The sequence below is a fragment of the Aquila chrysaetos genome, chromosome Z (assembly GCF_900496995.4).
Source record: "Aquila chrysaetos chrysaetos chromosome Z, bAquChr1.4, whole genome shotgun sequence".
Taxonomy (NCBI): domain Eukaryota; kingdom Metazoa; phylum Chordata; class Aves; order Accipitriformes; family Accipitridae; genus Aquila; species Aquila chrysaetos.
In genome coordinates this window covers 20,155,686-20,177,151 of record NC_044030.1, presented here as the reverse complement: position 1 = coordinate 20,177,151, position 21,466 = coordinate 20,155,686, and the positions used below count along the sequence as shown (strand labels likewise).

The window sequence follows — 21,466 nt, the reverse complement described above, 5'->3', positions numbered from 1 at the left end:
GTAATTTAAAATTGCATTTATGCTTTCTTTTTATTTCTATACATTTTAAAGCTGAAAAAGGATCACTAAACATTAAAGCAATTCTTGACACAACTGATTGACTGAACTGAAATCCTGGTACTGTTTCATTATCAAATGAGCACCAAAAAGACCAATAAAACACTTAAAGCTCAAAAGTTGAATCACTGAAGTGTAAGAAGTATCTGCACTCAGTGTGTCCTATTAACACTGTCTTTATTTCCTTTTTACAAAAAATAGAAATAACACAGACACATACTCAAAAAAAAATCAATGCTTTTGCCTTGGTCTCACTAAGGAGCTGAGCAGGCAGAGTCCTGACTGAAACTTTGACAGTATATGCCATTGACAAAGGGAAATAAAGATATATCCATGCAAGACACAAAGTACAAAATGTGTTCTGTGGCCCAACAAACATTTTGGAGGTTGCCTGTGTCAGAACGATTTTCAAATTGTTACTTTTGCTCACCCATGCCTTTACACAGCACAGCTTACAAACAAGTTACATATACATACATATCATAAAAAAGTTTTGTATATGGTCTAACCGCTACAAATTAAGGCATCCTAACAGCTGCTGTTTTGCTGGTGAGGGGTATGTCTCATATTAGTGTTTCAAAAGGATATATTTCAGGTATTTCAAACAAAGTGAGACATCATAAGATGTGGTTTAGAGGAAGAATTCCTGCAGCTCTGGCTCTTTAGTACTCTTTTGACTGTCGGATTTCCAGCTTTTCCTATTGATGTCATCATGCCTGGAGAAAAAAAGAAGAAAATTACTCATGGTAACACGAAGAATATAGACGGATATGCCTTGTGTTTGTTTACCATGTTTTATTCCATTTGCAAGTATTGAACTCTGAGATAATCTTTCTCTCTGGGCTTATTTCACTAGACATGTACTACACACAATACTTTTTAATATTGTGGATTCTTACTGACTTTCTTGTAGTCCCTATTCTGAAATCAAAACTGGAAACCAATGGGACAATGAAGAGGTTTTTAAGTCATGGCATTAATTTGTACACTGTCATAATGTTCTGGTAATAATGGACAGACTGTCCAAAAATTCCTTGTACTTTAGGGAGAAGTACCATAGTGATAAAAAGATCCACTAAAACAAACATTAGACATACCCTGTTTGTTTCTGAATCTACCTGTAAAAGAATCATCTAGTCCCCATTAATAATCATCAGAGTGAAATAAACACTTTCAGAAGGTGATTCATTGGACTTTTTGTGTCCACTTAAGTAGAAGACGGTGGCAAAGGCCACAGGAAAAATGGCAAGCAGTAATTCTCTTTCTGACACGGGGTCTATATCTCTTTTAACATGGTAATTCAGGTAAAATCTCAATTCAAATCATTAAGATTTTATTAGATACACAGACAAGGATAATTTCTCTATAGAGTGTCTTTATTTCCACACTAGGTAAATTTAAATTTTAAAAAATAATTTAAAAGCTATCGTTTGTGTATGAGACCCAAACTGCTAATTAAAGTAGAACAATTAAACACTGAATATTTATAACACTCAGTTTTTTCACTTCCTTTCATATGTCCTTGTTCTGAATCCCCAGTTTGTTCCCCCCACTCTTCCAGCTAAGGATTTTTGATTAAGCATCCCACCCACAGCAACTTTCAAACATGTTAAAAGGCTCATTTTTAGTTATTACTGCTGAACAGTAAAACTCCTACAATACAATCATGACTAGCTGGTTTGTTGCTGTAAAGGACAGATACTAGCGGGAGGTTAAAAACCCACAGCAAAGGGCAAGAGTATGTGTATAAAAAGTTTGCCTTAAATTCACGTATTTGTGAGCCTGATTCTTATAAACCAGAATAGCTTTATTCCCATCTACAATCATCACAAAGAACCAAATATCACCAAGAGACTGGTACTTAGGATGCCTAGATAACCTTGCGGTTACTTCAGGATTTAACAGAAGCTGACCTCAGGGACCACGGTTGTGGGTCCTAATAAGAGGACAGGAGGGATCACTTTGTTTTAAAACACTCTTCATTCATCTAAATTACTGTTACCACATACCCAAAGCAAGAGCAAAAGACATAGAATTGAGGTAGAGGAGGTAGAATTTGTAGGACTGAGTTTGAGGAGGTAAAAGAGGAGCAATGAATTTTTTGCTGTAACTAGTTTTTGGCACGTAACATGCATTGCTGTTATCAACAGCACGTTTGGCGTTAACCATGGAGCTTTATTAAAGGATGCTCTCTAAGGCTAAGACTTGCAAAACAATTAACTACCATGTTAGCTTAGACTTGCAGTGCTGAAAGACCTTGTGGGTGAGTCCCCCATGTAGAGGCTCACTAGGCACTCCAAAGACACCATTTTGCAGCTCTACAGTTGTACTGTGACCTCAAAGAGGATCATTCTTAGCTAATGCAGATGTCTCTAGGTGAGAATGCTGAACAGACATGCTTTTTACAACTGTGCCTGCTGACCTGAAGGAAATGTATTACCAAGATTACTAATTACTGACCAAATTTCTAATATCTTCTCGGAATGCTAAAATCCCCTCAAGCAAAAAGCACTGATGCATGATCATAACAGTTCACAACAAAACAACTCTAAATTGTTTTGGACTAGGCCTAAATGACTTTTGTATTGATTTTATACTGTTCTAGTTTGGATTGTAACTATTTTATTAGACATACAGACAAGCATCCTTTTTCTAGAGTATATATTTGAAGTTGTCATTTATCCAGCACTAGGTGTGGCAGTGGGATATCTGTTAGGCTAGATCCACTTGCTATTTTAGAAGCATGCCCAGTTTACTATCTGACAGAAACCTGATGGTAGATTCTGCTGATTGCCCCTGACATATGAAGCAATTTTTGCTGTTGATAGCTGCAGCTAATACAAGGTTTTGTATTGATATGGTGAATTAGTGCTTACTTGAATGTACGGCAGGTCTCAGATGAGTTAGAGTGTGGGAAAGAACCATTCATTGCCATACATGTAAGATGGAAAAAACTACAAGCACTTGCTTGCAGTCATACTATGCAAGAAACTAGCGTATCCTAGTTGGATATCCTTCCAACAGGGGAAAAAATATCCCAACCCATACCACACATCTGAAATTTACTCTAGGGCCTGAAGAAAAATAGGGTGTACCAAACTTTAAAAGGATGCTAGAAAATTTAATACAATGCGCTGCTCTTGAGCTGTGACCAATTTGAAAAAGTAAACTACAAAGCCTTAATGTACTTGGGTATTTTGAATGAAAAAATAAAACAAACAAAATAAACAGAAGCTGAAGAAAAAGAAGCTGGAAACTGGTGGACAGGAATGTCATCTGATTGAAGGTAGATTTTGTATAATGACTTCAGAAGATGCTAATAAAATCCCCTACATAAGGGTCGAGAGTTAAAATGGGTTTTGGGACTGTGTCCAGAAATGTAGCCCCCCAATATAACAATCTACAAAGTTTTAAAACACCAAAGAGTGCACTGTTTTCCAGAAAGATTCTTTTTCAGAATAGCTCTGAAATGGTAATACACAGTCACCCCAGACCATCCATGGAAAATTCAGACAGTGTCCAGGGGCTTGTAGTGCATGTGATGGTGATGTTCTTCTATTATTTAAATTTCACAGGCTACAGGGCAGCATGCAGTGGACTAACAACAGGCACCCATTTTGCCATTAAAAAATCACAACACACCCTAAAAGGCATCACAAAGCCTGGCTTAGAAGCTCTGAGAGCCTTCAGGTCTGCGTTCTGATTTCTGAAAAGCACAATACATCTTCCATTCTTATGTGATGTTTGGAAATCTCACACCACAGACTCTGGCACACAATTTGCCCACTTCTGTCCTAATCTGTGGGTACAGTAACAGCCTCCTCAAGCTGTGCCCCTAGTGCACTCTGCTCCTTGCTTCCTACTCTCTGGTTTTCTGGGTGCCCAACTTCAGGACAAGGTGTCTGGATCAGCAGTGCCTGGAGGGACAGCCAGGAGTTCAAGCCCAACCGTCACCCACCCAGCAGGTGACTCTGCAGCTCTGCAGCAGCAGCCAGACCTTCCCCCTCTCTCACTGCTTCTGGGGAAATGCCATGCTGCCAGGGGTTTCTCACACAAGAGCATTTACAAAAGGCAATACCAAATTACAACTGGCTACATCCAGGAGACAGCTCTAATGTGAAAATGAGATTAATGGTTTTGTATTACTCCACGGTCTGGACAGGCAGCTGGGTGTTTTGACTGGAGGCTGCCCACTGATGCTCCCTCAAACTGCTGCTGTGCAGTCAGTTTTCTGCACTGGAATTTCCCTCTTTGTTTTCAGGAGAGAATGAAACCTCTTGGAAACCTTACAGTTCTGTTTCTGGTTTCACATACACTGTGCCAATGATTTCAGAACAAGACTCCCATTTCTATTACGGAAATTGAGTTTTTAAGTATGGAAAGGTCCTGGCATTAGAAAAACAAGCGAACAACAACAACAAATCATTAGACATTTAGAAAAGAGTAACTTGAAAGTAATTCAGGCTCCCAAACTGCAGACTGACTAATTTATAATTTTCCCAGAAGTATCTTCAAATGTATAATTTTGGTGTGAATAGCAATAATTTTCAGGCCTAATGAAAGGATTTACATCTCAGTTTAACAGAAAAAAATTATCAGCACAAGAATTTGTGAGTGTTAAGAGTTGAATAAAAATGACAGGTAATTTTTACAAAGCGTTTGTTTATAAAATAAACACACATTTTGTCAAATGTTACTTTTTCCAAAATGTCTTTATGGACTTTGAGGGACTGGTCTCTATCTGCCTGAATAGTCCTGATGGAACATGTCTAAATTAAGCAGTTTGAACACAGTTAAAACTATCAGACATTTAAAAAACAGATTTAACTTCAAAGTTTGAGGGAGAGTAAGAAAAATGTGTGAGAATAGGAGAGCACTAGACTTAAAGTACAGCATTCTGCCTCATGTTCTCTGTACTATCCATTTCGAGATGAACTGTGGTCTTTTTGCTCTCCTCATGAGAGGAAATTTAATTTCCATTCTCATCTGGTACTTGACTTTCATTCAACAGAGGCTGAATACTCAGCCAAAGTGCACTATACTCCCTGGTGGATTTATGAGTATGAATACTTTCTATACTTGCTTGGAACTGAAATCCTGTAGCCAGTTCAATGGTGACATCAGCAGAAATCCATCATAAATTTCTGCTTTTCTAGGAATTTAGATGTCCATCTGTTCATCTATTTCCCTTCTTGTGCATCAATCAATTCCAGTATTTCAGTTATGAATAATGTTAGCAAACACATGCAATTTCAGAAAACAAAGCAACAGAGATGCTAAATATCACCATGCATAAGCACATACCAAGCATTGTTACACAGAAGTTCTTCATTCAACGTGCTAGAGGAAAGACTGGTGTAGCTGCAGTAAGGAGCCTAAGGAAGTACAACATCATATCAGTTAAAAACATGCACTGAGCTTACCACATGCATAACATGGAAGTCTATCAAAACATGCAGTAAAATAGCCACAATAACATTTTAACAGATTTTTTTTTTTTGAGTTAGTAAATGAGGCTGAATCTGTTACCTCTTTGAGATGTGTGCTGTGGTCCTTTGGCTTGGTATGAAAATGTACCCTTTCCACAATATTGATGTTGGCAACAATTACGTACAAACACGGCCTTTTCACAGACAACATGCGTTTTACAGTGTAAGCGTCAATGCTGTTAGAATTACCTTATCCAACTCTTCAAATTTCTTAGGGAACTATGAAAACTGCTCATGACCTTGCAATCTATCAGAACATCTTTGAAGACAGACTGCCTTTTCCTCTGTCACTACAAAATCTGAATCAGTCTTTTGAAAAAAATTGCCATTGTATTATGAAAATACTTCTATGTTAAATTGGCTGTTCAACTAGGTGGTGCATGTTTTAAAGGCTCAAATTAGTAGTTCTTACTGTGATTCTGAGTAAACTTTAATAAATGCAGTCCACTTCAATTTAGCCTATTAGGTCTCCTTTGATTTTTTCATTTCACTTCACTTCACATTCTGCTATAGTGCTACTGTACTAGCAGTACCCACTAATATGGACTGCTCACTGTTTCCCAGTTCTCTGTTTCCACTGTGTCTTTTCCATACTCATTTTGCCTCCTCTGTGCCTAAGATTTTCCTGTGTTTTTCTCCCATTACCTTGTCATACTTTTTACAGTATATAATTCACTATTCCTTCTCCTCCTCTTGGCCTACTTTATGTTCTTTTTTTCATCTTGAAGTTATTCTTTCGCCTCATGTCTTTCCACCCACCCCTTCCCTCCCACCCTGTCTTTCACAGAGGATTAAATCATCTACCATTCCCTCTCACTCAACTCTTTATTGTATCTCCAGATGTTTGCACTTCTCCTCTCTGCTCCACAGACACACTGCACTCAGAGTATTTCCTACCTCTGCCTCTTTCATTCCATACCTCTTCCTTTCTCTTGAAAGATACATTTGTTCAAAGTACTTTCTCCTTTCCTTCGAACAAGAGACCCAGCCTCCTAACTGGAGACACCCCTCTTTCTGTTAGGATCCCAGAAAGGGAACTCTGTTGACTGTAGAGAGGGGATGATCTGGATCCAGTACATTTTGCTCCAGACCAACCATACGCTCTGCCATGAGAAGACTCTGTGCTATGAGGAGAGGGTGGGAAAAAAAAGCTGAGTACTGACAGCTTCAACACCTAGGGGATGGCTATAGCTCCCACAGAAGCAGGAAGGACCATTTCTGCTATTTTTCCTCTTTATATACCACCACTTATTTTTATCCTGTTGGCCTCATCAGTCTTGGCTATATGACAGGACAGGGCTAGTCCTTCAGTTATTTACTCCCCAGAAATCCCACAGACTCAAGCATGACATTCTCATTGTATGACTTGTCACTCAGAGCAATATCAAACATCATCTCCAGGTAAATCACGTCTCTGTGGAAAGCTTTCAACATAGAACATGCAAACCATGTGCACTAAGAGTACAGACTCTGTACACAAGCAATACCTACCACTCCTTGGAAAAGCCTTCCAAAATTAAAACAGGAATTAAAACAGTGGATGGGCTTTCTACAGATCAAATACAGTAAAATATTTGTGTGCATCCTTTTGCTACAGAAAGACAGGAAGAAGAAGCTGTCAAACTTATTCATCACTTAAAGAGGCAGGAGAAAAAAAAAGGCCCTTCCTCTTTTCAGTGCACTCACTGGCTTGTTTCTTCCTTTTGTGAGAGCTGCTGGATTTCCCTTGCTGTCTGCTGTCTTCCTTCCTAATGAAGTAAAGGGCAGTGTCGATGAGGTTTTGATCAGGTTTGCTGTTTGACAGTTGTTGTTGTTGTTATTTTGGTTGCCACTCAGTGTCTCCATTATGGACCGAAAGGTTCCAAAAGGCCTTTTCAGCTGGTCCCCCGCTGGCTCCCCAGAGCCAGGTGGAGACCGCACCAGTCCTTTGCCCCGGTCTTTATCCTTTTCCTCGCTTAGTTCTGACTCTGCTAGCTCCACCTGCACCACAGGCTCCTCAAAAGTTACTCGGAGTTTCAAATTTTGGGAGGTTCTGCGCTTTGAAGATGGAGACTTGAGAGCACTCTTAGGGCTGGTGGCAACCTTTTGAGCAGCGGCACTGTCCGTGCTGGATGGAGAGTTGTCTCCACAAAACTGGCTCTGAGGTACAGCACCAGGCTGATACTGGGCTTCATTATCCAGATCGCTGCTCTCTGAAGTAGGGGAAGGACTGTGGCCGTCCACAGACTTAGAGACCCTGATACCAAAAGGGAAGCGGCGTCCTGCTGCAGAAGTGTGTTTCTTAATCATCAGGTGCAAACTCTCTGTGCTCTCAACACTCTCCACTATGGGCTGAGGCCTTGGTTTGTCAGTTCTTTTCACAGGGGTGTTCTTGTGGTCCTCAGAATTAGCTGAGTCTGTGTCAGACTCGCTGAGTGACCTCTGCATCAGTTGCCTCAGTCTGGCTAACTTCAGCTCCCTTTTCTCTGGCAAAATCTTCTTCACGTTCTTGGAGGATGCATGAGCATCCTGAAATTCCAAAGTCAGCTTTTCCTGCATACAGACATTTTCAGAGATTTCCTTCCCCAACAACTGGCGCAAGATTTTATCTGAGTCTTCATCTTTTATCTTGGCTCGAGAGCGACTAGAAGTTCCCAAGCTGCCAAGAATCTGAATCCCATCTTGGGTGTTCAATTTACTTTTTGGTAGAGACAATTCATCTGCTTCAGATGGTTTCCATTGAGGTTTGCCAGAAGCAGGAGATGATGGCAAGCTTAAAGAAAAAAAGAAGAGGAAATACCACAGCCAAATTAATGCACATAGAAAATGTGAAACTGCCATTTCCAGTGTATGTGTCTGTCTCAGCTTATTGTTACTTATCCTCTTCATCGCTACTCACATGGAATTCATTATTATGATGCCACAGTGAAGATTACACAGCGAAGGACATAACCCTGCTTCCACTCCTAATTAGGATTTGAGTCTTTTCACTTTCTCATACAAAGAAAACTCCTTAAAATAAAAACTTAGAATGGTTATTTCAGTGTCAAAGATGACTTTCTGAGGAAAACTTCAGAGAAAATACTATTTCTTATTTGTGGGAGTTGACATGTTTTAAAAGGCGAAAAAACCCGCAAGGCCAAATGCCTACTATCCAAGTCACACCATAATACAAAAGTAGCTTATTCTAAATACTGCAAAAGTACCAGCTCTCTGCATAGCAATGATTTCATAAATCTAAACTTCATCTGGTATTAATAATAGCCATATAAGACCTCATAAAAAGTCAGGGCCATTTGCACTCAAAACCTTTTCAGATATGAAATACTGAAAAGCATGAGAAAGGTGACATGAATTTATTTCAATACTGTTAGAATAATAAATTAAATTTAGAACTCCAAATGTTATATATCGAGGAAACAGCAATCTCAAGTAAGTCTGATTTGCAAAGAACGTAAATTACAGACACCATTTCTTTCCCCGTGACATATGCCAGAGCTCATAATACTCCACATTCTTATTTTAAACCACTTCCCCTCTAAGCAAGGGTAAGGTGACAAAATTAAGGTTTGTGTGAGGCAGTGCATTAATGAATTTAATTTCTTTTTTTGCAAGCAACTTCTACTCTGATGAGTCCATAGTTCTCACAGTGTACAAAATTCATGTGCCTATACTAGCCACCTCATCTTCAATTAATTTTGCGCTTTTTCTCCTGTGGGAAACCGAAACATACACTGAAGAATGTGCATGTATCTACAATAGACATTCCTAGTAAAAGGGATAGGTTCTTTTAAATCTGCTACCGGCTCCTTGGATAATATCCACAAGTGAGTTCTAGCTGGAAGGAAAAGTAGTAGCCAACTATGAAATAAATTTTCAGACTTGCTCATTTAACTAAAAAGATGTTGAAACCTGCCCTTTTAAAGCAATAATGAATGATGAGAGATCTGCTCTCACCTGATCTTATCTGATACTGAAAGTAAAACAGTCCTGGTGCTCACCAGTACTCAGATGCGAGACCACTTGGAAAGACCAGTCAGCAAAAATCACAGAAACCAAATGAGCTGGAAGACAGTGTTTGGTCCCATTGTCCCTGTTGAGCTGGCAGACAGGGAAGACAAAGACCATGATTCTAAAAAAACCGGACAGAACAACTCTTTCCAGTGTGGTTTTCTACTTCAGCAGGATTTTGGAGTTTACAGCCCTTTCCTAGCCGAAGTTCCTTTACACAAAGCTTCTCCAATCCCAATGTCTTTGTTATCTATTTCTGTAACTATTTGCATTTGTCTGAAATACTGACACATGAAATTCAGGGACATGGATCACTTGTCCAGAAAAGTGCTTGAGATTCTGTGAGAATGGAAAAAGAGCAGTCACTGATCCTATGAGTTCATACTTGAAGACCCAAAGCTCTGACCATCAATGCCTGCAGAAGCTTTTATGCTGGCTTTATAATTTAACATATATGTAGCTCCCTAACAGCTCTGAAACAAGGAGAAGCGCTGTATATGTCTTCCAGAGAGGAAACTGAATTAGAAGGTAATGATAAATTGAGTCCTATTTGCACGTGAGTTACTTAATTCCTTTCAAAGTCTTCTTCAGATTGCTATCAGAGAGAAGTCGTGTGCTTGCTTCACTTCCATGCATCACACTGGAAGTCTATGGCAGAAATCAGAGATACATTAGCAGACCCCAGATCCAGTCCTCTGCCTTTACTTTCCTCCTCTTTAACATTACTCAGTTTGTGTCTATTTCTGGGACTTCTGGCAGGATATGTAAACAGTACATAAAATTTCTGGAGTTTTGACTTTTTATACAAGCTACTGCAGGCGAAAGATTTAATGAGCGTAAGGAGTCTTATTAATCTGAAAGCAGGTTTTGCTGGTAACTGAATTATGAATTAGTGCTGGCAGTAATGTACAGTGGACACCACAAGGTCAAACTTTACAACTTTCCTAGGGGTTTCTAGGATCCTCTGCTATTCATATAATACAAAATATATTGTATCCCACTGTAAATCTGATTTTCGCTCTGTTGGGAAACAGGGACTATTAATTTCATACGTAAAATTTCCAATATTTATACAACATTATACACTGTCAAATTCTAGAAGCTCAGCTTCAAGCCCACGAGGTAAAAAAACACATTTACTTTACAGAACACATCTGCTATTTAGACAGGTTACAGCTTCTCCTGATAACTGATGTACCATGAAACTGCGCAAATCCAGGCTGCAACACAATTCCAGTCACCTTACCCTGGGGATGTGGGCAGTGACTTGCCCTCTGACCGCTGGGCTTCTAAAAGCTGCTGGAGCTGGCTCTGTAACGTCACACGTTCCACTGTCTGCCTGCAAGAAAATGTAAGACTGTTTACCTTGAATTGTAGAACTGTCAGCATTAGTAAGTTACAGGATAACTGATAGTAGCCATTCAACTTTGTATTCAAAGAAGTCCTCTTCACCTATACTTTACATAGTAAATAAAAAGAGAGATTATAAATAATAACATAAAGAAGGAGTTTGTCTCTGAATCCCTGTGAACATTTTGTGATCACTGTACAAGACCAACTGAGAGATGCTTACTTGTCAGATATTATTTATTTTACTTCATATAAGGACAAGAGTGGGATCATAAGCAGCAGTTAATTGGAACTGAGTAACTCACAGAAAATAACAGTCCAGAAACAAGATATGGCAGAGCAAACTTAGGATCACTTAGTTCTTACTTGTTTGTGCAAAGGAAGAGGAAAGGGACAGATTAAGAAGTCACTTCCTACATTTGGTGGATGGCTTTTACTCAGCTAAATGATAGCTCAGACAACGGCTCTCTCCTTTTCTATCTGCAAATGAACTTAGAGAGGAGCCTTTGCCCACTGAGAAGGGTTGGTCAAATCTTCTTCAGCTGCAGGATGGAGCTAAGCATAACCTCTGTGTATTCAGGGGAGTAGGAAAAAACACATCTGCTTGCTGCCCAACCTTACTAAAGGTCCTACCCGTGCTCTGCACCCACCTTATACTCAGTAGTGCTGTACCTACTGCAGTCTATCACTTTCAGTGTGGTCTTGTGATCTATGCTGCTTTGTAAATAACTTTAGAGACCCATGTGTAAAATTGTATTGTAAAAATTGTAAAAATGATATTAGTAATATCAAAGTGACATCCATACTACAAACTCCATTTACTATATAACTATAGTCACAATCTCTGATGTCCTGCCACATAGTTCTTTCCATAAGAAGGACTCAGTTGAAAAAGATAACCTGCAAACTTTCAAGTAGTTCTATGAAAATGAAGGAATAGATCAGTTTGCCACAAAAAGTTCTTCCTCTCCCTGCTCCCATCCAATTTAGACATTCCATTCTAAAATCAAAACACCCCTTTAGCTTGTCGACCACCACAGATAACATTCAATCCTGTTTAGTGACCTGTTCCAGTGCCTCTAAACACTGCACAGACAGAATTATTGGGAAACTACTAGAAAACAAGAGACTTACAGCATTTTGTTACTGTACTTATGATATCTTTCACCTGGTATACAACTGGTACATTTGGTTTTATTCCCCAGTTCTGATCAAATGACCATGTGAAAATGACTTTTTATCTGCTTCTCCCAGGCTGCTTCTGTTGCCATAGAAGTAATATGTTTTTAGTACTTTTATTCTTGTTGGATCTGCAGAACTAATACAGTTCTCCACCAGTGAGCTGGACTCTTTCCTAGCTTGCATGCCATCAGCAGAAGAGTTAGCTGAGTTCCAAATGCACTCTTTATAACTGGCAATGTCAAAGCCAGAAAGAATCCAGATGACTTTTTAGACTAGGGGGTGTACTTGCAGAGTTGGCAGAAAACAAACGTTTTACTTTTAACATATCAGAATGCTTCTGAAAAGTGCCACAGAAATAAAGGTGGGATCTTGACATATTGCCTTGCCATCACATTTTACAATACAACCATACTTTACGTAGATCCTTTCTTCCTTTAATTTTCCATCTTCCTTCATCTTGCCTACACTCTTCCTTAGAATATTTTAAAATTACTCCTGCCATCTGTCAACATTGGCTTATATTGCAACTCCCCAGATACTGTATTTTAAGAGCCAGGGAAATTTTCATCTGAGATTAGATTGTGATGCAATTTATCTGTTTTATTTGCCTTTTATGCTTCCTTCAACTTCTATTTCTAAATATCTAAATAATGTAGCTAAAAGCTTCTTATGCTTTTAGCTTTAATGGAAATCTCTGACACCTCTTCTGCTGAGATAATGTTCTCATTCCACTTAAACATTTTATTGTGCTAAAAGAATTAAAGTTTCCTCCATTTTAACAGTTTAACCAGTTAGTAAATAGCTCCCAGAAACACACACATCTTGCCAGCACTACCCCTAAAGATATATAACATACACATATATACTAAGATAACATTGAAAACAAAGGATCGCAAGTTCTTGGAATAGCAATATTGCTAAGTATTAAAACCAGATTTAGAAGACAAGATCACTGTAGCTTCAGCAGTAAGAGGGTCTACTTACTTTATATTTAATGCTCAAATTCTGAGAGTCTTAGCTTAGACAGTGTTCCCAGTAAGTAATATGTAAGGACCCTTCTGTGTCTACTTAGACAATTGTGGACCCCAGCTACCTCCTAATGAAATCAGGGAGCTCAGTAACTGAACAGGGAACAGGCTGAGGCACTGGGCTTTACTGAAGTACCTTTCACAGTATGTTGCCTTCTCCATTTTGTTTCAAATAAAACAAGAATGGCCACTCTACAAAGCAGAAAATAAAACAGCTTAACTAACTAAAAAATAGATGAACACTGTAAAGTTTATATTGGGTTTCTTACTACACATCTATATAACACACACCAAAAAACCCCCCAAATCAGCAAGTTGCACACACCTTACCATACCACTACAATAATTTTTTTTATTCAGCTATTTTTACAGCTATTCCTATGAAGTTTCAGGAAAATCATGGATTTTGTTTACAGAATACAGAAAAGTGGTGGCAACAGAGGCTATTAAACCACTTTCTCATCTTCATCTTTTGACTCATGGTTTGCTTCGATCTTTGCCTTGCCAGAGATTTTGGCTTGATAGTGTATTAAAAGGATCAGCAAGTGTCTCATTCATTATTTGTTTTGCACATCCAGGTCCATAAATGTAGGACAGTGCAAACCTTTGGGAATGCAGGTAGAATGGTCTGTCATCAAGCAGCATTGTAAAGAAGTCTAGGGAAGCATTAATCCTATGTCATTAGTTCTGACTTGGTGTCTTGAGGCCCAGAAAGCCCAAACAATACAAGTCATTACTGCTAATGTCATTGGTGCTAGAAACCATGTATCTGTGCAGATAGGAATTTTCTACACTAGCAACTCAGTTTTTTTCAGGCAGATAAAATCAGTGAGAGAATAATTACGAATGTAAGACCTATGGAGACCTCAGGAAGTAAAATGAAAGCCAATATTTTGTATAGACTCTCAGAAACTTTTATGACTGTCCTAAGCATTTTGTTTAGTTCAGAAAGTCCTATTGGATTGACCAAACTTCTATACTTAGCAAGAGATGAAAACCAAAGCTTTTATTTTGAAGACAGTAACAGCAGTTTTTGTGGGCCACTTTCCTTTTTTACCTATGGAAAGAATTGCTTGGATCCTTCCCTCTTTTGGGGAAAAGTGTCAGTTAATCCTCTTGCGAAGATTCAATGGAACATTTCTAGTTACCACTTATTTCCTTCTTTCAAACATAAAGGCTTTTCTCTCTGAATGGAGACTTAGACCCAACTCAAAAGGTTTTGCTATACTCCTCTGTATTTGTCATCTGAGCGGCTTTGGATCAAAGTACTGAAAGATGTGAAGACTCTGGCAAAATGTGCTTTTATTGTTTTGGTTTTGTGCCTTCTTTTCAGGAATGGCTCCAAAAAGCGTGATGGATTGGGATAACTTCTCTCTAGAACAGCTCTATGTTGCCTTGATGACTGAAAGAGATTATAAAAAGAGAATGAAAGATGGTAGTTCCTTCTTTGGTTTAGGACCTTTGAAGATACATTTTGCTAGGTGCTGGTCTAAGACAGTTTCTGTGCTTCTGTTCTTCTTGCACAATATCAACCATTCCAGTCTCCCTGTGGTTGGGGACATACAGTGTTATCAGAGAGAGGCTCTTATCCCTGGCTAATAAGGCACACAGAATAAAAGAAGATTGCATTATCAGCTTGTGTTTACAGCAGCTGAGGGAAGGCTGAGAAGCACATAGGGCTTTCTGTGTTGATATTGACCATTCAAGTAATCCATCATAATACAATCATAACTCCTCTGTCTTTAGAACAACATCCATTAACACCAGCGGAAGTAAGTGGAGAAAATACAGGAAAGCCAGCTCAGCTGCCCAAGTTGGAGCTATTCCTATGTAACAGCAGTTTGAAGTGACTCAGACTGTAAACTGGACTTCCATCTGTTGCCATCTGATGCTTTCTGGATCTTCAGAGGTGCTGTAGACAATGAATTCTGCTATTCCAGAGGTAAGGCCCCTTGAGAAACTGCCCCAGGCATGTACTTCATATCATCCTTGGATTTTTACGCAGGATGGGACTGCAAAACTGGGCAAGAGTCTTCTTGCATCATCCCCTCTGGCTCCTGAGCATGGGCTTCTGAACATGGTCCATTGCTTCTATCAGAGCCACTCACAGCCTGAGGCTTGCAGCCCAAATAGCCATGCAGAAGCTGTTCTTTCAAGAAGAAAATAGAATATATCACTGCCTCAGTAAACTGAAACAGGGTTGCACAGGAGACTGACATCTCTGTAGAAGAGGAAGAAAAGGCTGCTGCTGCACTTACTGGAGGTAAATCTGAAGACTGAAAAAATAGACTGCTGAAGGGAAGCAGATTTAACTCCAGCTGAGACAAGCAAAGGAACCCATCAGGAGCCAGATAAGAATGATTTAAATGACTTCCTGTGCATGCAGTCTGTGAGATGACAGGGCAGGAGACTTGGAACGGTGTTAATGCTTTTGTCAGGAAAGTCAGAACTAGAATATTTCTATGGAGGTGAACAGCCTGCTGACTGACATTACAAGTCTTTCTTTTCCATATGAGAGGTTAACACTTATATCAAGTACTGGGTGACCACTGAAGAGAACTGAAACACTGAGAATCTGTGGTTGCCATTTCTACTTTCTGGTGTGTGCGGGTTTTTTCTGCTGAGTTATGGGGAAAATACATTTCATTGTATATTGAGATGAGTCAGCTGCTAATGCAGGCTACTCAGGAAATACCCTATGTTCCGGTTTTTTTCCTTTATATCAGCTGATTTGTATATTTTAGTATTTCTCAGCAAATAAACCAGCTACAAAACACCTGGTACTTTGAAATATCCAGTGAACAGTGTTAAACTGTAAAAATGAAAACAGTGAGAATTATAATAATCCTTAGTTCTCTGTTTGTATTTATGAGAGTATAAAAGTAAAAGAAGAGTAAAGATATCATAAAGAGAAAATGCCTTTATAATATAAAACTTAGAGGTACAAACATAAAAATAAGCATACTTCAAATGCAGGAAGGTATTCTGTAATGACAGAGAAGACTGCTACTACACACTCCTTTTGCTGTGAAAACAGTACAAAAGAGATACCTGATTATACCAAAAGGGTGAATTAACAATACAGATAATTTTTACCCTTATTTGGAAGACATGCAGTTTGAAACTAAAAATTGTATCACTGTAATGTGTTGGCTTCAGCTGGCAAAAAGGACCCATGCAGCCGGTCTCTCACTGCCCCTATTCCTCAGTGGGATGGGGGGAGAAAATAGGAAGAAGAGAGGCAAAAAAGCTCGTTGGTCAAGATAAAGACAGGGAGATCACTTACCAGTTACTGTCATGGGCAAAAGAGACTCAACTTGGGGAATTTAACTTAATTCATTGCCAATTAGAATAAATATTTCATTATTGATTCAGGTATTGGGAAACAAAAAAGGACAGACATTAAAATACCTATCCTCCCCTTTTCCAGGCTCAACTTCACTCCCAGGTTCATCTGCACTCCAAGCCCCTCTTCTCCCCCTTTCTCAGGCTTTACTCCAGACACCTCTCTTCCCCTCTTGTCATCGCTGCCGGTTACACTCAGTCTTTTCAGGGAGGCAATGAGCAGCACAGGTCAGCGTTTGTGTGTAGCAGTTTCTCTCTGCTGCTCCTTCCTTCTCACTTTTTCCTGTGCTCTACTGTGGGTCCTTTACAGGTTGCAGTCCATTCAGGGAAGCACTGGTTCTGGTGTGGCGTTTTCCAAGGGCTGCTGTCCTTTCAAGGGGTATACCTGTTCTAGTATGGGTACTCCATGGGCCACAGACTCTTTGGGGATATGCCTGCTCCACCATGGTGCACCTCCTGCTCCTCTGACCTTGCTGCTTCCTCTCTTTGTCACTCTTCTCTTCCCTTCTCCTCTCTGGCATTTTCTCCCCTTTCTCAAATATGTTTTCACAGAGGTGTCAACAACTTGGTTGATGGGCTTAGCTGTGTCCTGCAGTGGGTCTGTTGCGGAGATGGCTGGAACCAGTTGTGTCCAGCAAAGAGCAGCCCCTCACCTGTTCTTATAGAGGCCACCCCTGCAGCTCCCCTGCTAACAGTCTTGTAATTTATTCCCAGTGCAATTACCCACATACTGCTTGCATAAAATGATATGGTCTCCTCTAAACATGGGTTTGTCAGAAGTAATATTCAAGCCTTCTGGTAGCTGACAAGCTCTTGATCATTTATGTAAGATGCAACAACATTAGGTCAGTGCTGATGGTTTCTAAGAGTCTTATCTTATGAGCCCATTGACATGCTAAGTCACAGTAACTGCACCTATAATAAAAACAAGCAATTGCATACATTCATGTTTCAAAATAACAAGCTCTTTACAGAATGTTTATTAAAAACCATACTAAAATATTAAAACGAGCTCCTATGAAGAAAAAACAGAACATAAGATATTTCCTGAGTAGCCATTGTGGGCTTTGGTGACCTTTCAAGTCCAAAAAAACCCCTCCATCTATGTTTCCGTTATTCTTCCCAACATCAACACCCAGCACTGTAACAGGGAAGAGCCACTTACTGTATATAAAAGCATGCTATGTGAACAGAAATTATGATCAGCAATGATCCCAAGGTATGCAAAGGGAAAAGGGACCGGATCGCTTCATACATACCCTTTTCCACTCCCACTCTTTCATCTATGTTGACAGTAAACTGCCACAAAGAGAACAGCTGAAAAACTGAGCTGCTAAAGGGGAAGGGGGCAAATGCTTAAGAGCAGGAAAGAGTGGAGAAATAAGGTAGAAATATGACTTGAAAATATCATACATAAGAAGCAGAAAACAGACACTGCTAATAAACTGAAGACAAAGTAGGGTAGTGTTTTAAGAACGATCCCTCTGCTAATGGTGAAACACTTACTCCTTCAGCTGCTTTGTTAGCTTGACAACCTGCGAGGCCAATGACATACATGTCTCCACAACTACTAAGTAGCGGGAACACATGGTGTGCCCATGTCGCTCAGCACTTTGTGAGGGTTTCTCTCCCACGTGGTTTTGCATGGTGACATTTGCTCCATATTCAACCAATGTCTGTAAAAACACAAAAGGAAACATTGACACCTGTAAATGTAGGTCTCTGTTGTGATTTCTGGTCAACCACAAAACCAGCTGGACACAAAGCTCTCCTGAATAAAATGCTTGAAAATGTTGGTCTAAGCCAAACATTTTTAAAAATCAGTCACTGACAAGCCTGTATGCAGCTTGAACTCAAAACACATACCACTAAAATCTATCACTCAGGTGCAAGGATAACACAGAAGACTGAGCTGTGGTTCAGAAGAACTATAAAAAGACTATATTCTTCCTTCCTCTTCCCTTGCCATTCTACTCAATTAATTTGTTTTCTGTTCATTTGTTTGTACAGTGTAGCATGACTTGTAGCATTCATACAGTGACTGGAACCGCCAAATGAAAACAGAGGACTTACATTTAGGCACCTATTGATTCTCTCCTGAGTCACAGTGATAAACTTTTTCAGATGCACCTGTCTATGCATTACTAAACATTGTGCTAACTTTGCACATGGTAGACCTAGAAAAGAAGACACAGGCAAGTGCAATTCAAAGGACATCTGTGCTAGATAAAATCAGGGTCCAGGGCAGCATGAACACATTGCTAGCCAGTTTACAGAGGGTGGTGATGACCTGTAATGACCGACCAGGTCTGGTATTTGCTGTTCATGGGATCTCCACACTGCAAGGCATTGCAACACACCCTTAGAATCTCATTTTAGGAATGTCTTTGCTACAAAATTTGCTGAGTCCTTTTGTGGTTTAGCTCTCAATTTCCTACCACAGCAGAATCCCTGAGTTTAAAACACTCAACGCAGCAGCCTCAATGTACTGATTCCTTAGCCAAGGGATGTTTGGATATGAAAGGTATGGCAGATACTTTCCAACAACTCCTTTAGGTCAGACAGGCACAAATTTCTTTTTGCAGAAAGAAATTTGTATAATGACTTTTTCAATCTGCTTGGTTTTTTTTGTTTGTTTTTTTTTTTAATGCTGAAAGAAGTCTCATTGCTTTGCAATTGCTTGATCACCCTCTACTTTCTTTTAAAGAGATACTCAAATATATGTCAGCTTTCAGTCTTTAAGAAAAATGATGGCTTATGAACCCTAGCTTGTGGCTGGAGAATTGTCCAGGTTGTGAGCATGACATCTGAGTTACCTCTGGGACTTGAACCCAGAGCATTGTAAGGGCAAAAGAAGTTCTGCCAGGCTGACCTCAAGACATCCGATAACTGAAGCAAGAATTGAGACCAAACCTTCACTCTTTCTGATCTGGTTGTGATAATCAGTGTTATGCAGTATTCACTTTACTGAAGAGCCTAGAATAGGACCTAAATGTCCTCAGCAATGTTCAGACACACATGGCTCATAGCACTTCAGAAAAAACTCTGAACAAAATCATGATGCATTCAAAAACTACAGCATCATTAACATTACACGTACACATGCAGAAGAGGAATTGTGTGGCTGAGCTCTTGGTTGACTTATCCAAGCAGAGCTGTAAGCCACGAAGGATTGGAGTGGCTTTGTTGACTCAAACCAGCAGGCACAGACACCTCTACACCTGCTGACAGGAGAGAGGAGTGGTGGTCTGTCTGGTCTGCTGAATCTATACAGAAAGAAAACTTATGAACAGTCTTGCACTGCATCTCATGTGTAATAAATTTGGTTTAATTTACCAATAAAGAAAATAAAGAAGAGAGAGTTATGACCCTGCAGAAAGCAATCTTTCAGTTTGGAACATGATAGGAGTGTCACCTGCTCATAAACACAGTGAATGAGAGGCCCAAGGAATCACTGACAGCCTGTGACCCTCCATCTTTTGCTCCTTATATTCTCTCTGACTCCTTTATTGCTTCTTTCTTTTCACCAGATCATTCACTGTACATTGTTTTAAATTAGACTATAAGCTCACTGGGCAGAGGGCTTATTTTGTTTCACAGCACAACAAAACATCAACTACACTTAAAGACTGTGAGTTGTTAATGAAGTGACATTACTAACATAGTGTATTTTTGTTGTTGTTAGATATTTTCATGATTTATTTCTCATGGCTTCACTTCAACACAAAACACTTGTTGATTTGTATATTTATCTACAATAAAATAATCTTGAGAATTCTAAGCCATTTATTAAGGTTCATTCTTCACAGGGAAAGCAGGGCTATTCTCTTCTTGGTTTAGTTTTATCCATGAAAACAGCCTGCATATGTCACCACTCTGTTCAAAATCATCTACTCTCATTTCTCCTTCAAATGCATTGTACACCTTGATGAGGCATTGTTGAGTTAGCAACCCTAAGCACACACCCTACCACAAAGATGCTCCCCACTAGTAAATCATAAACATTTCTTCCCACTTTTTTCCAACTGATCATAGCAATTATCTACAATACAAGAATATAAACACTTGATTTAGCTTGGATGTGATGATTTATTTATTTTATTCTCATAAGAATTTGTACAAGGTCCATTCCTGACATCTTTAAAAGACAGACATGTCCCATCAGTGACAAAATGCAGAGATGGTCATGTCCAAATCTATTTCACTGTGTTCTTTTCAAGATTATTCATTCAGCTCAACTGTCACCTGTTTTACTTTCTTTACTGTGTGAGACTCTCAAACTGGCTTTTATGGAGTTACATCTTCTCTGTGTCCAGATATATAAATAGACTGCTATAATAATAATAATAGTAATAATAGTAATAATAGTAGTAATAATAATAATAATAATAATAATAATAATAATAATAATAATAAGCTATGCATCTGTAGATTCAACATAACAGTGTGCACAAATATATTTAGCTCTCTGAAGAGGTTAGCTAATGAGAATTGGCTGGCTGTATTTCTTTTAGGGTTCAACTAATACAAATCTTCTGTGTTTGCACTGGCCTAAGAGATCCTGTGGATCAGTTCATGTGTGATAATAGGATTAACATGTTTACTGATATGTATCTGAGTCCTTAGACTCTGAGAATTACTACTCCTTCTTAGACATGTTTTCCTCCTCTACTTGACCAGATTACTTTGATTTCTACTTCCTGCCTTTCTGCCACGTGGTTATTTATTCTTTATCTATTCTTCTTCAGTGACTAATTTGTTTCTCAGATACCTTTCTGCAATCTCCTGTAATAATTTTATTATTATTATTATTTCTTCTCCAAAGAGCTTTCACTCAAAGGGCTGACAACACCAAATACTGAAATGTACTCCTGTGACTAAGGGTTCTAGTAACTTTGATGGACAGAGGGTACATCTGCAATTCAACACAAAGTCGAGACGCTTCACCTAGCCATCCAGTTCAACCCTACAGTTTTTTGGTATGTCTGCATTGAACACTGGTACTGTACAGAGGCATCCAAACTG

General features: G+C 39.2%; 1 protein-coding gene across 4 annotated transcripts in view; it reads right to left on the bottom strand.

The window, feature by feature from the left end:
• Positions 1–217: 217 nt before the first annotated feature.
• Positions 218–21,466, bottom strand: part of LOC115337143 (synuclein alpha interacting protein) — a 91,492-nt gene continuing 70,243 nt past the window's right edge. For 3 of the 4 annotated variants that reach the window (XM_030005207.2, XM_030005208.2, XM_030005209.2), the window contains exons 8-12: positions 17,948–18,117; positions 10,783–10,875; positions 7,233–8,298; positions 5,362–5,432; positions 218–773 (exon numbers count right to left, since the gene is read on the bottom strand). In XM_030005207.2, coding sequence (XP_029861067.1) covers positions 689–773; positions 5,362–5,432; positions 7,233–8,298; positions 10,783–10,875; positions 17,948–18,117 — 1,485 coding nt within the window. In that variant the 3' untranslated portion in view covers positions 218–688. The remainder of the gene's footprint in view (positions 774–5,361; positions 5,433–7,232; positions 8,299–10,782; positions 10,876–17,947; positions 18,118–21,466) is intronic. The other variant, XM_030005210.2, reaches the window with a different exon arrangement.